We start from the raw sequence: 13,645 nt of genomic DNA on the forward strand, positions 1-13,645 counted from the left end.
CGACTATGACAATTTGGATGGACGACAAGCAGCGGTAACAAGCAGAAGTCTCACACGATGATCGTTTCGCTTTATAGATAAGGAGCTTGTTTCCATTTAATATTATTTTTCCTTGGCTCCCCATCTGACTATTTTTTAATTTTTTTTATGTTGCAAATTATTTGCTTGTATTTGACGGCCGTGTATACAGAGTTTGAAGCAGATTGGACAAGGGCAAATGATTTTTAAAAAAAAGGATAGGGAATATATACACTTTAGGCGAATTATCCAAAAGGCAATTGACTCATAACCATGTATAAACAATTAAAATGAAACAATTCCAGAACGTTTTCGTGTGACTATCATCAGTGGAACATCGTCACATAGTAAGAATCACTAAAACAACCAGTTATATAGCTAGAGTAATATGAAAAGAAGCGTGAGAGTGCAGCACAGCTAGTGGTTATGCATAGCGCGTGTAGTGTGAACCTTTGCAGTGTATCTGAGAATGGTAGCAGTAGATGAATGTGGCAGCTGTGAGTGCGTGTGGACAAAACTGGTGAGTGCGTATTATTTAAAAAGTGTGAGTGCTACAACATTTTCTTTTTGCTTGCATAGAACAGGGTCACGTGTGCGAATATATACAGCATTCCAACATCTGCAACTGCTCAAAGAAACATGCGGAACAAATAACACTAAACCAGGAATCGTCAAACAACTTACGACAATCCGGACTGGACACCAAATGCTTGTAGATGGCAGACCTGCTCTTGTCGATGTCAAACTCCTCCTCGTCAGTATCACTCTCATCCTCCACTTCCCGTTTCCGCTCACCCTTGCTTTCCTCCTGACCATCCTGTTCATCCCCATCATCATCCTCCATCTCCATCTCCTCATGCCATCGCTTCTTTCTCCTTGACGTGTTCACTGCTGCGCCCGTTCTTTCACCTGCCGCTACTGGTTCCGCCTTCTCGATTTTTCTCAGTCGTGTCCCCGCTAGTCTCTGGCTTCTCATCAGATTCGTTTTTCCTCCATTTTCGTTTCGTTCTCCTGGTGATCTTTCTGTTACCGCCGTCTGGTTTGTTAACGAACGATCGTCCGGCGGTCTCCCATGTGGTGTTGTCGTCAAGAGTGACACCAGATTCATGTGTTGCGCTCCTGTTGATTACCATGTATACAGCAGAGATGGCACCACCTCAGGGTGCATAATGTACGCACATTTAGCATGAACCCTTCATATCGACATCGGAGAACATAAGAGTTTGACAACCACAACCGATACGTAGATGATTAACGATCGTCCCGGCATTCAAAGTTGCTCGAGCAGTAGTAGCATGTTGAAAAACCAACATCCTGCGTTGTCGATGTGAACACCTCTGCTCCTTGTCTACTTCGTTGGCTAGATCTTTGGCAGGAAGTCACAGCCATTTCTGAGTCGGCATCTAAGCCATTCGCGTTGTTGGGGCCAAAAGAACGGGTCCTCAGCCTTGAGTAGTCCTTGCTTCGCCTCATGAACTCCAGGAAATTTACTAATGCGATGGTGAGCTACTCTGCCTACCCACTCAACACATGAATATTTCAACGAAGCGCGATCGATCGCTGTTAAAAGTTGTGAATTATTTGCAAGCGCTCCCAGTTCAGCGCCTGCCAGCGCAGCCTAGCACAACTGTTTCTCTGGTACAGATTTGAATAGAGATAAAGCAAGAACCACCTGAGGTCGAACTGAGTTAGCAGTACATGAAAGACTGGAATCAGCAAGAATTCGACTCCTTTTTTTTTTTAAAGGACTCGACTACGCAAAAACATGATTTTCTCCATTTGTTCGGCAAAAGCTATAGGCCAATTTGAGCTTATCAGGGCTCAATTATTCTCGAGCGCTGAATAATGTGCTGGGATTCATAGGGCTTTAACTTCTCAGATTGCGCGGAACATCTGCACTATTTCAGAAATATGAAACTCTGATGTTGAGCCAATAATAAATGTAGAAAGGAAAAGGACATAATTATGGATATGAAGTAGGGCTCAATTGCTTACTGCTATACAAAAGCGTCCTGAAAAAACTCCTAGACCAACTGGGAGCTCTCAGAGAGCGAATATTAGAAGGTACGACCTCCAAAGTGTTGGATGGTGGTCATGAATATCACCATTTTCATACAAAAACTTATCCCGGGGCCTGCATCCATTATTTCCCAAAGGTGCTTGCCCATTTTTTCGCCCTTTTTGGCACTTTTTGGAAAAGCCCGTTTCTTTCGCCGTTCACTGCGTTTTTTGGTGAATATCGCCCCTTTTGAGCTTTTTAGCTGAAAAAGTGCTAAGATCTGTTTGCTCATGCATGCGATCACAGTTACTGAGTGCTCAATGCATCGATATGGGCCTTTGCACGCCGCTTTTTTGGGGGGCAACAAGTTGGTGAAGCTTGTACCCGGTACTGCGGTGTACACAATGTGGGTTTTTGGAACTTTACTTCCTGTTTTGCCTTTCTGGGACCCATAAATGGAAGAGTGCGTATTCCTTTCTCAGCTTGGGTTCATATCTGAACATGTATTATGGCTGTGCTTCACTGGAAAATGAGCACTTTTGGCCTGTTTTCACTGAAAAAAGAGCACCTTTTCAGCATATTTTGAGGGACGCGAAAAGCACTATAGTCAGTTTCAAAAAGATTAGCAATCCTGGCGATCGCCCGTATGAGCGCTCGAGCGCTGCCTGGAAAAACTCACTGTGAACTCGAAGAAATATTCCACGCGAAAGCATGAAAAACGACAACTCACGGACGTCGGTACTTGTAAATATGTTCGTCTGGTTTACAACAAACGAGTTCTTCCTCGCATCGATATGGAGTCAGAGAGGACATGTCGAAAGTGTGGTAAATTTTGAGGAGCGGGATGCGTCCGTTTTGTGACCAAATAGATTCTTTCAGCTGCCGCGGATTCAATTTACTCTCATGATGTGGCGAAAACGGCATCCACATTTGCTCATAAATACAAGCTTACTGTGTGCTTGTGCAGTGTATGTATGTATGTATGTATGTTTTTATTTGAATTCGCAAGTACACACGGGCAACAAGCCCAATTACATGGAAGCGAATGTCAGTCTGCATCATGGCTGGACAATTGTTGGCCACCGTAGATTTGCATCAGCCATACCAAACGCATACTGTTAGACCAGTAACGAACATTTAATTCTAACGATTTAACGAATTTAGAAAATAACATTTGAAGTCGCTATGTACAAACGATATGTACATGTACAGTCATTTGCCGGTATTAGGGAGGTTTCGCTCTACGTAATTACGTATGAAAATCCGTATGTCGTACGCGCCGGGGAGCGAGGGCAACTTTCATACGTAAATCTCTCTACGGATTTCCGTAGGAAAGCTCTTTCCTACGTTGGGTCCTCCGTAGGACTTTTTGAAATATTTTTTCGCATTTGTCCATGGCAACATTCAAGCCGCGCGAAACACAAGGTACACACACCGTACACCACATGCAAAATATAATGGAAAATGCGGTTTCGGTTCACGGTGCATGCGGCGGGCGCATGCAGCCAACGCGTCTTCAAAGCAACAACGCGTGTTTAGCAGTTGTGGAGAAATCACGTAGAGCGAAACCCAACAGCTCTGATTTTTCCGTATGAAAATTCCGTGCAGTTCATACGTTATTTTCATACGTAATTCCGTAGAGCGAAACCTCCCTATTGAGACGGAATTCGTTAGAATTTCACCTTGCTAGCCCACAAAAATCCGGATACCGTTAACTTTAATTGATGTTAAATTATCTGGTCTTACAGTAGCAGTGCTTGCACTGCTATCTATGGCAGTCTACCGGTCATAATTGTCCTATCCTGTATCTACCTATCCTTTCACCCATTCCCGGCCCCTATCTGTCGCCTACTACAGATGTTATGGTACATACTCCCAACCTGACCAGCATCTCCATGCAGTATGTCATCCAATATTTTGATGTAAAGGTGGAGTACTACGACCAGGTGGCAGACGAGTGGGTTGAAACGCAAACCTTCACGTCCGACTTCAGACACATTCCATACCGCATTCTGATGCCCGTCGGACACCAGGGCACGTATTTCCGATCGCGGATCAGTATGCACACCCCGTGGCGCTACACAATATCACTCGCCTACACCGGCACCCCACCAACAGGTGAGACCCCGTCAGGCTGTACCCTAAAACTTGAGCTTGCCACTCGCATCAAGAGTACATAACCCCCAAGAGTGTGCAACTGCCTGCGCAACCTATAGGGTGCTGCGATGACAGAACTTCACTTCACTTGGCACGGTCCAAAACGTTACGCTGGCAAGCAGTGCAAAGTGACCACAAGCGAGTTGAACGCAAAGCAGGGTTGCGTACGACCCTGCATCTATCATGCACAGGGTACAAATGTGTGCGAGTTTCATCAGGTGATGTGAAGTTCTGCCGCCCCGGACCCCATGGCTGGAGTTGCACATTCTTAGTTGTTATGTAGTCTTGCTCGAATTTAGTACTTTACCATCTCGTGAACAGCCTCTTTACTGTGAACACAGACTTTGCATTCACCAGATTATCGACCAGGCTCAGCATCAGAGTGGAAAGGGTTTGCGAAATGGAGAACTTCTAAGCATGCAAGTAGCTGTGCTTGAGTTAACGGACAAGTCAAAAATCTTTAGCAATCCATGTGATAACATACCTTTCTGGGGTGTCCGTTTTTCCGGATGCTTAAAACTCAGTCTAACTCGAGCGTTATTTTTTTTTTTTTTCGGCGGGACATGGTTTCTTAACAGACTGTTCAAAAGTTGTCGTGATAGTTCTTTTAGAAGTGTAAACCGGTGCTGTACCATTATATCTGATTTTGCCAGTCAATGTCATGCCGGGCGCTATGCAGGCCAAGGTCGGGGATTATAGAGTTTTGTCCCCCGTGCAGGGCGCGAACTGGACTGATGCAATCGGATTTAATTTTAAATGACTCGGATGGAGACCCAATGGTGATTATAAATGAGCACAACCCTGTGCACTGTACAGATTTCTGTCGCGGACGGTATTGGCTTTTTGATGTCCACAACATCACTTTCCTACAACGACCAACGTTGCATTGCACTAGGTGTACCTGAACTTGACATGTGTTGGAGTATAAGTCAGATCATGCAGGGTACAACCTGCGCTGACCGGACATCCTCGGTGCAGCGGAGCCTGTCCTGCTATGACAGGATTCCGCTTGATCCAGGGATGCACGTTCGATCCACAGCACTTTGATGCACAGAAATTGTCCCGTCAAAACATTGGTTGTGTTTATTTAAATTCGCAAACCGAACGGACTGAACATGTCCAATGACAAGGAAGCGAATGAAGTCCAAATAACCCAGGAATGGGGACAGAAATGAAAAGAAAATAATGGGAACAGAAGGCTCTCGGCAAAGGAAGAAGAGAAAGGAAGGAAAGAAATAGAATAATGGAGAAGAAGAAGATGAAGAAGAAGAAGAAGAAGAAGAAGAAGAAGAAGAAGAAGAAAAATCGTGGTCACGGCGAGAAGAAAGCTTTTAGCAAAAAGACAAAGGAAAGGATGAAGGAGAAAATGGGGAGACACATTGTGGTCACGGCCAAAGCCGGAGTAGCGGCAGGACACAGTAGACAAAACACCACCAGGAATAAGCACGCATGAAGCATGGGCCATGCCGGCCCAGAAGCGGGAGACCCCGAAAGGAAGAGAGAAGAGAAGAGAAGAGAGAGAAATCGAAGCATTGCACATCTACATGTACGCCCACACATCCACACATCCACATACCCACACATCCACACACCCACACATCCACACACCCACACATTCACACATCCACACACCCACACCTACACCCACAAACACACACACATACATGTACATGTACATACCCACACTTACGCACCAATACACACATACTCAGACATATACCCCCCCCCCCACACACACACACGCACATGCGCGTGCACACACACACACACACACACACACACACACACACACACACACACACACACATGTACATTGACAGCCACACATACAATTGCTTTGCAATGTTCTCAGTTCATAGAAGAAACGGGACTGCGGCAGCACGGAACTGACGAGGAACAGAGATGGAGCGAATACTGCTTGGCAGGTTGTTCCAGCATAGCGCACCCTGGAAGGCGAATGTCCCCTTTCCAGAGTTGCTGCGGGCGGGTGGCAGGCAGAGACCCATGCTGGAGTCCAGGCGCGTGGACCGGCCACAAGCTGGCAGTAAGAGAACCTGAAGCTCAGGACTTGCTTGGCCGTAACGGCAGCGCCATGCAAGGAATGCCAGCTTCTGCTTGTACACTTCGGTAACCCGATACAGTGAGAGGCGCTCCAGTCGGTCATGTGCGGATGTCCACGGCGGGCGTCCGAACACTACACGGGCACCACGGTTTTGCAGAACCTGTAGTCGATGACAGTGCCTGGCTGCCAGAGATGTCGAAAATGCATTTGATCCATATAGAAGATCGGGCATTATGATGGACTGGAAATAAGTTATCCGACCCTGTGTGCTGAGGCAACGCCGCATCCTCCACAGGACTCCGATCTTTCGTGATACACGGTTTGCTCAGCGGGTTACGTGGTCATCCCAAGACATGTTGCTATCAAATGTTAGGCCAAGGTACCTGGCAGACTCCACAAGAGGCAGCAGGGTCCCGTTACAGTTCACCGAGAGTGGAGTATGCTTCTCAGGTAGGTTCCCGGAAATGGAGATCACCTGGCTTTTGGAAGCATTCAGGATCAAGCCACGGTTGTTTAGCCAGTTAGCAATAGCTGAAGCTGACGCAGACAGAATTGCAGACACTTCAGACTTACCGTATTTCCGCAAATAAAAGGCCGTCCTCGTATACAACGCCTTCCTCGTATACAAGGCCGGGGCAGGGGGCGATTGAAAAAATAAAAGACCGTCTCCGATTAGAAGACCAGGCCTACTAAATGAGTCTTTGTTCTTGTGTTAAAAATAGAAGACCGTGCTCAAATTGTGTAGCAGAAAATGGGAGAACGGGGGTAAAACTGTGTGGCGAGAAATAGAAGACCGGGGGGTCAAACTGGGTTGAAAGAATAAAAGACCGCCCTCTAATACAAGACCGTCCTTGATTATAAGGCCGGGTTAGGACGAGGTTGAAAAAATAGTAGACCGGCCTACTATTTGTGGAAATACGGTAGTCGGTTTGCTGCAAGTGAGACCAATGTCATCTGCAAACTGCAAAGACAAAGCTTGTCCAGCAACATAGGGTATTTCCCGAGTGTATATGTTGAACAAAATGGGGCCGAGCACAGATCCCTGTGGCACTCCGCAGGTGCAGAGAGTGATAGTGCTGCGTGATGGTCCAATACACACACGCTGGGTTCGTTCGGAGAGGTAAGAAATGAACCACCGCAGGGCTGTGGCCGTGACACCAACATTGAACAGGATTCCGCTCGGTGCAGGGCCTTGGGAAGACACATGAAACGTGATTTTTTCACATTCTAGTACTATATTACAGCACACAATATCATGGTTGGAAAAGCCACATGCTTTCCTGGACATCCATTTCTTCACTGAAAATAAACTCGCTTCTGCATTTGAATCTGTCCTATCAGTCCTTTCCCAAACGACCAATCCCGATATAACAGATTTCGAGGTTTTTTTTTGCCGGGAAACGTTCTCAAGCTTGAGAAATTTCGAATTTGTCTAGTTTTGGGGTATGTATGAAATAGGGTTATCGGCCTGGTCGAGCAGTGAAGGCTTCTTCCACATCCCTTGAATTATTTCATATGAAAGGTTATCAGTTTGGCAATGCCCTGCCGCCAGGAGAATGGAAACAATGCGATAGAATGCGTCCCGGGTGGTAGGGATCATTTTTCTAAGTGCTAGAAAATAGCCGACATCGATACGAAAATCGGCCTCAAAGTCGACATGGACGTCTTGAACAGGTGAGATCTTTCAATATATCAATGGAGAACACCCTAATTTAGCCTAAAGAATATATGTATAGTGTTTCTAAGCTTCTAACCCTTGTGTGCTCAAGTGAAAATTGAACATATTTGGACGTGAATATATCACCACACAAAACCTTTATTTTTCAATGGGTATACAGTATACAACCACCATACAAACACGAGCAGGAGAATGAATAGACAGGAGAAGAGTTGGTTTCCCATTGCTGCTCAACAAAGAGAAGCACATACTAAAACTTGAATTGGATTAAAAGTATTTACAATTCACAATTACATGTATCACTTTCTGCGATGTAACACTTGCGGCGAGGAAATGTCTGTCGCGCACTGTCGCAAGCAGTTGTAGGGCCACTGTCCCAGAAGTTGGCAAAAGCATAACTCTTGCCAAGCGCATTGTACACAAATGGAGTGCAGTTCACTAGGCTGGGTGCACGTGAGGGTACTACGCACTGCACTTAGATGCCGCAGAAACAAAACAGATTGTGAGTCATCTGTCGCGATTGCAGCTCATCGCAGGTGTTGCATGTTGCGCATTGTGGAAAGCAGTTCATGTATTGGGAATTGAGCTTCAGTAATAACAGAAAGAGGATCCCAGAGGATGACCGACACCGCTGACAAACACTCTTCTACGCAAAGTTTTGATGACGATGCTTGATTGAGACGTTAACCTGCAATGGAAAATAAACAGCAGATGATACTGATTATAAATAAGGTACGGATTATACCACGAGTATGAGGGGTATACGGCGAATATTTTCGAGAGTGTGTTAGGACGAGGGACAATTGGGGGATTCGGTATACACAGAGTGCGAATGGTATAATCCAGTTGCATGGTACTTTCCTAAATACAGAGCGTGACCAACACGAAAGCTTAGCTCTCATTCGAAGGGGCGCAACGGGATGCGACGTAAGGATTGACGGGAACCGACGGAACGGTTATGACGCCGACAGACAGCGTCCAATGTGAACACCAGGAACGGGAATGCAACTGTTCTACCCTACAGATTGGGAAGCGAGGGGAAGAGTTGGATCAGTTCAACTTTTCAGACCGTAGACTGGGACGCAAGCGTACAAAACAACTGCATTCGAGTGTGAACAGGGGATGTGTCGTGCGCTGACCCCTCCCGATGCGCACAACAGCACACTTAGGTTTTTTAAACATTTCGAACACGGTCAACACTACGCTTCCCATGATAACTCGCCGAATGGCTAGCACAACTGATTCAAATTTTAGGAAGATAAGATTTCGTGTCACTTCTTGAAAATTGCAATAGATGCTACATGTCGTGTCATACTACATGACATTGTTGTGTCTTACGAATCGTACAAGATTTTACAGCTCACCCCGGCCGTCCCAACAGGCCCTTACGTTCCATACCGTCAGCGTTACGTCGAATGTGAACTAGGCTTAAAGTTTCCTTATTCTCGAAGTGACCCATGTGAACCGAGCGGGATATATCGCTGAATATATCCTGCTTAGAACGGCCGCTGATTGGCAAATGGTGTTATATTCGAGACGAGTTTTATATCACTCAACTTCATATCACAAATGCTGGCGCACTTACATGAGGAAGGAACGGATCCATACACGTGCACACATCAAATACTCTGCCAACAGCCAGTCAGCGATGATTACAAATATACAGTGCAGCAACCCTGGACAGCAAGAAAGAATGTACACACCAGAGAGCCTGAAAATAAAGTTATACTCCGCTGAACGATTCGCATACAAGAATATTGGTGGCGAAAGGCAAAGTGAGAACAAGTCTAGATCACTCAATTAGACAGAACAATCTTGAGTGTACACTTACACGAGAAAAGGACGAATCCATAGGCGTGCATACAATGCATACATGGCATTTTGAATACGCCGCCAGCATCAAGGCGGTGGGAACTACAACTGCATGCATACAGTGCAGCAGCCCTAGCAACATCTCACTAAATGTAGAAGATATAGCGGGCAGATGATTACAGTTATAGGACAGATATCATTTTATGGTGCATGCCATTACAAGAACAAGCATTTATTATGGAACGGATGGTACCAATACGGCGAAATGTCTACGGATTCAAGATAAATCACAACAGACTTAAGCAAGAACATGGTAAAACTGAGCAATGGACTGGCACATTCAAGACTGATTCATACTTCATTAATTTTCATGAACACAATGCGCACAGGCGAAGGTCGCGCGATGGACCAAACAAGTAACTCAACTCGAGATCAAGTCAACTTTCTCGCTGCAAACGGCCATTGTGACGTGGTTCCCTTACGCAAAGCGAAGTGTGAATGAGGCTTTACTCTACATATCCAAAACTGTATTATAATGTTGTGCATTGTACTTGCCAAATGTGTGTGATACTCTATGTAACATACATGTAGATAGGGCCAAGCAAGCACAGCAAGTTCTTAATTTTAGGTATTTGGAGCTCGTGAACAGATCAGATTTGTCTTGTAAGTGATAGGTATTGCTTACCTCTATATGTTGCCGCCTTCGTGCTGGCCGAAAATGCTGCGTGCTCTGGTGATAATTCGGCTTAAAATTAGGTGCATAAAAATGCCAATTTCAGCTTCGTTCGCAACATTTTCGATATACGTCTCCTCTACGAAACTTCACTAAAAATATATCTGCCGAAAGAGCGTCCCGTCAAGAATACATGGTGTGAAATAAAACGAGGTGGTGCAAAGTAAAACGACGTAGGCCATGTAAAACGGCTTCCATCTCTCAGAACCAATTTAGGACAGTTCTCAAATTTGAGAACATTTTTTCGCTTTCGCGGCAAAAATCAGTCAAGAATCTGTTATATCGGGATTAGTGGGAGAGGTTTTTTTTTGCGCGTCTGGGGAAGGACTGTACGTGCTAATTCAATGTTGTTTTGTCTCCTACAAAAGAGAATGTGGTCGACCTTACTTGTCATTTACAAATGTTTGTGTCCAGGTGAATGCATGAGAGAAACAGGGGCTGTTTGTGTGTGCATGAGTGTGTGTGTGTGTGTGTGTTTGTGTGTGTGTGTGTGTGTGTGTGTGTGCCGCCGAATTAGTCCTTTCGCTATCAATGGACAAGTTCAAGGTTCAATGTGTGTGTGTGTGTGTGTGTGTGTGTGTGTGTGTGTGTGTGTGTGTGTGTGTGTGTGTGTGTGTGTGTGTGTGTGTGTGTGTGTGTGTGTGAGTGTGCATATGTCTGTTCGTGTGTGTTTGCATATGTCTGTTCGTGTGTGTGTGTGTGTGTGTGTGTGTGTGTGTGTGTGTGTGTGTGTGTGTGTGTGTGAGTGTGCATATGTCTGTTCGTGTGTGTCCATGTGTGTATGGGCAAGTGTGCACTGGTACTTGCATGTGATGTACACGTGTACGTACGTAAGCTCAGTAGGCACGCCTTTCTGCATGAGCGGAAACTTGTAGTCACTCATGACGTACCATAATTCCCGAATATAAGTGGCACCTTTTTACACTATACTTCTTGGAGGCAGAAGGGAGTGGCCTTATAATCGAGTATAACATCCTAGCAATGTGACTATTTTGAAACACACAGCCCGAACGCGAAAAGGGTAGAGTGACTTATAAACGAGTGTGACTTTATAAATTTCATGGAAAATATCCAATATGGTACCGGTAATCGTATTCCCAAAATCCGTACGCGATGATAATTCCTCACATCCTGATCTCGTCTCCTTTCCCTACAGGCTACTCTGTGTTCACCTGGCCGATGTTCCCGTTTGTCGGCATCACTATAACCGCAAACGACCCTCTTCTAGCAACGGTCAACGTGTCTTTGCCGACGGTTAACCCAGCGGCAAATCTGAGAGTGCAGATCGGTCAAGCTCACGGCGGCAGCAATCTATCGTCGATCGTCACGTCCGCCAGCACCGTAGCACTAAGAAATGTCACAGCAGGGGACTTCTACTTCCGTGTCGCATCGACAAGCAATTCCTCGGCTGCTTACTCTCAGAAAGTGTTCTTCCATATCTCACGTAAGTTATCAGTTGGTGCTTGAGATCTTTAAGGGAAGGTGAGGGGTGGGAGGAGGGTAGGGGGGGGGGGGGAGAGGGGGGGGGGGGGGTGGTAGGTGATGTTCCGAGACCAAATCCATTGTCAACATTCTGCTGAGGGTTGCTTGTGTGTGTAGCATTATGGGTGCACGCAGCTTCGTGCTCCCGCTCGAACTATACTGCTGTGTTTGATAGTGCTGTTGCTACACGCTTTGCTTCTGCCTACGGTTGTGTGCACCGCGCGTCACGGTGACCATGTCGTCCAAAAAACATGGTGCATGCACGTGTGGTACTCTGTGCAACGTGGCAATCTACATGACATTGAACAAGACACTCAACGTGGCATTCATATGTGGCGCTCACCCTTGATGCGGGCGGCATGCAACAGGGCATTCAACCTGACATTTATTTAACCCTTTACCGTTTGTACATACAAATTTCGACTGCTCGCGGTCGAAGACATCAATGCGCACAGCGCTGACCTGGTTCACCGCAAAGAGCTGGGATATTCCCTACTGGTAGTGAAGATGTACGCGCAGAGTGTGCTGACACTTTTGTGTGTGATGCAGTATAAAAAGGAATTCGGGTGGACACAGTATGAAACTCGGATGTTGAGATGCTGTGCTTAACATGCACACTCGTAATCACTCATATTCCATCCATTGCTTTATCGTAATGTATTTGTTTGTATCTGGAAGCACAGTCACGAATTCTAGCACATTGCACTTACCTGTTTCTGGCTTATTTTGAGAATAAATGCTTCCCATTTACCACAGTAAGCACCTTCACGTAAATACAATCCATATGATATGCACATCGATTTATTTGTCAGATCTGGATTAGAAAAACTCCCGATAAGACAAACAAAGTTGTTCAGTGACTTCAAGTTCGTCCTTACGAGGTTTGACTGTGCATGTGTTGCCCTATGGCAAGAATAATGATGGGTTGCTAACTCCACTTACCCTGCCATGCATGGCAACTTTTATGTTTCTGTCTTTAATCCCCCCCCCCCCCCTCCCTCCTTCACACACACACACACACACACACACACACACCTGGTTTTTTCCTGGTAAACACTGCCATTACGGTCACGTGTCCCCTTACGGGGCCGACAATATAAAACGACGAGTGGGACCATGTTCGAGAGAGCCATCTCCAGCAGCTATGGATCTGGCTTATCATCGAAAACGATTCCTCTCACGGCTGCCGCTAGAAGTGGTCCATCACTCTCCACAACAGAGCGAACATTCCATGAGCCAACGCTCAGAGTCGTTCCAAGTCGTCGTCTTCGTGCGGTAGTTTGCTCCACTCGCGGGCTTGCAAAGCCTCGCAAAGGACTCTGAGGTCGGGGCGACGAGGAGAGTGTCTGCATCGTAACTATCCGACCAAGTCTCCTGTCGGTGAATACCCCACCTCAGGCACTGTTGGCCTGGACGGCTGGGGACACCCCAGGCCGTTCACAACGGCACACACACACACACACACACACACACACGCACGCACGCACGCATGCACGCACGCACACACACACACACACACACACACACACACACACACCTTGACCTTGACCTTGATACACGTTGCCTGGATAGGTTACACGGTTCCCGTCGGGGAGAGGGGTGGAAGAGGCTGAGGAGCAGCACTTCTGATGGCGCACTAGATGGTGACGTAGTCGGAACTTCCTTTGGCAAGGGCACTCAAACGGGAAGTTGGCCCTTCCCGAC

The 13,645-nt window shown here is 46.3% G+C and overlaps 1 protein-coding gene and 1 long non-coding RNA gene across 2 annotated transcripts in view; one reads left to right on the forward strand and one right to left on the reverse strand.

Moving 5' to 3' along the window:
- The window catches only part of LOC135821688 (uncharacterized), a 78,277-nt gene that overhangs the window by 20,038 nt on the left and 44,594 nt on the right, over positions 1–13,645 (forward strand). Inside the window, exons 5-6 of the mRNA XM_065334686.1 lie at positions 3,875–4,135; positions 11,616–11,903. Of these exons, the coding sequence (XP_065190758.1) occupies positions 3,875–4,135; positions 11,616–11,903 (549 nt within the window). The remainder of the gene's footprint in view (positions 1–3,874; positions 4,136–11,615; positions 11,904–13,645) is intronic.
- Positions 8,225–10,470, reverse strand: LOC135820595 (uncharacterized). The gene is made up of 3 exons (XR_010554127.1): positions 10,412–10,470; positions 9,500–9,590; positions 8,225–8,602 (listed from the first exon to the last, which is right to left on the reverse strand). It is a non-coding gene; the product is annotated as an uncharacterized LOC135820595 (long non-coding RNA).

The sequence above is a fragment of the Sycon ciliatum genome, chromosome 7 (genome assembly GCF_964019385.1).
Source record: "Sycon ciliatum chromosome 7, ocSycCili1.1, whole genome shotgun sequence".
Lineage (NCBI taxonomy): Eukaryota > Metazoa > Porifera > Calcarea > Leucosolenida > Sycettidae > Sycon > Sycon ciliatum.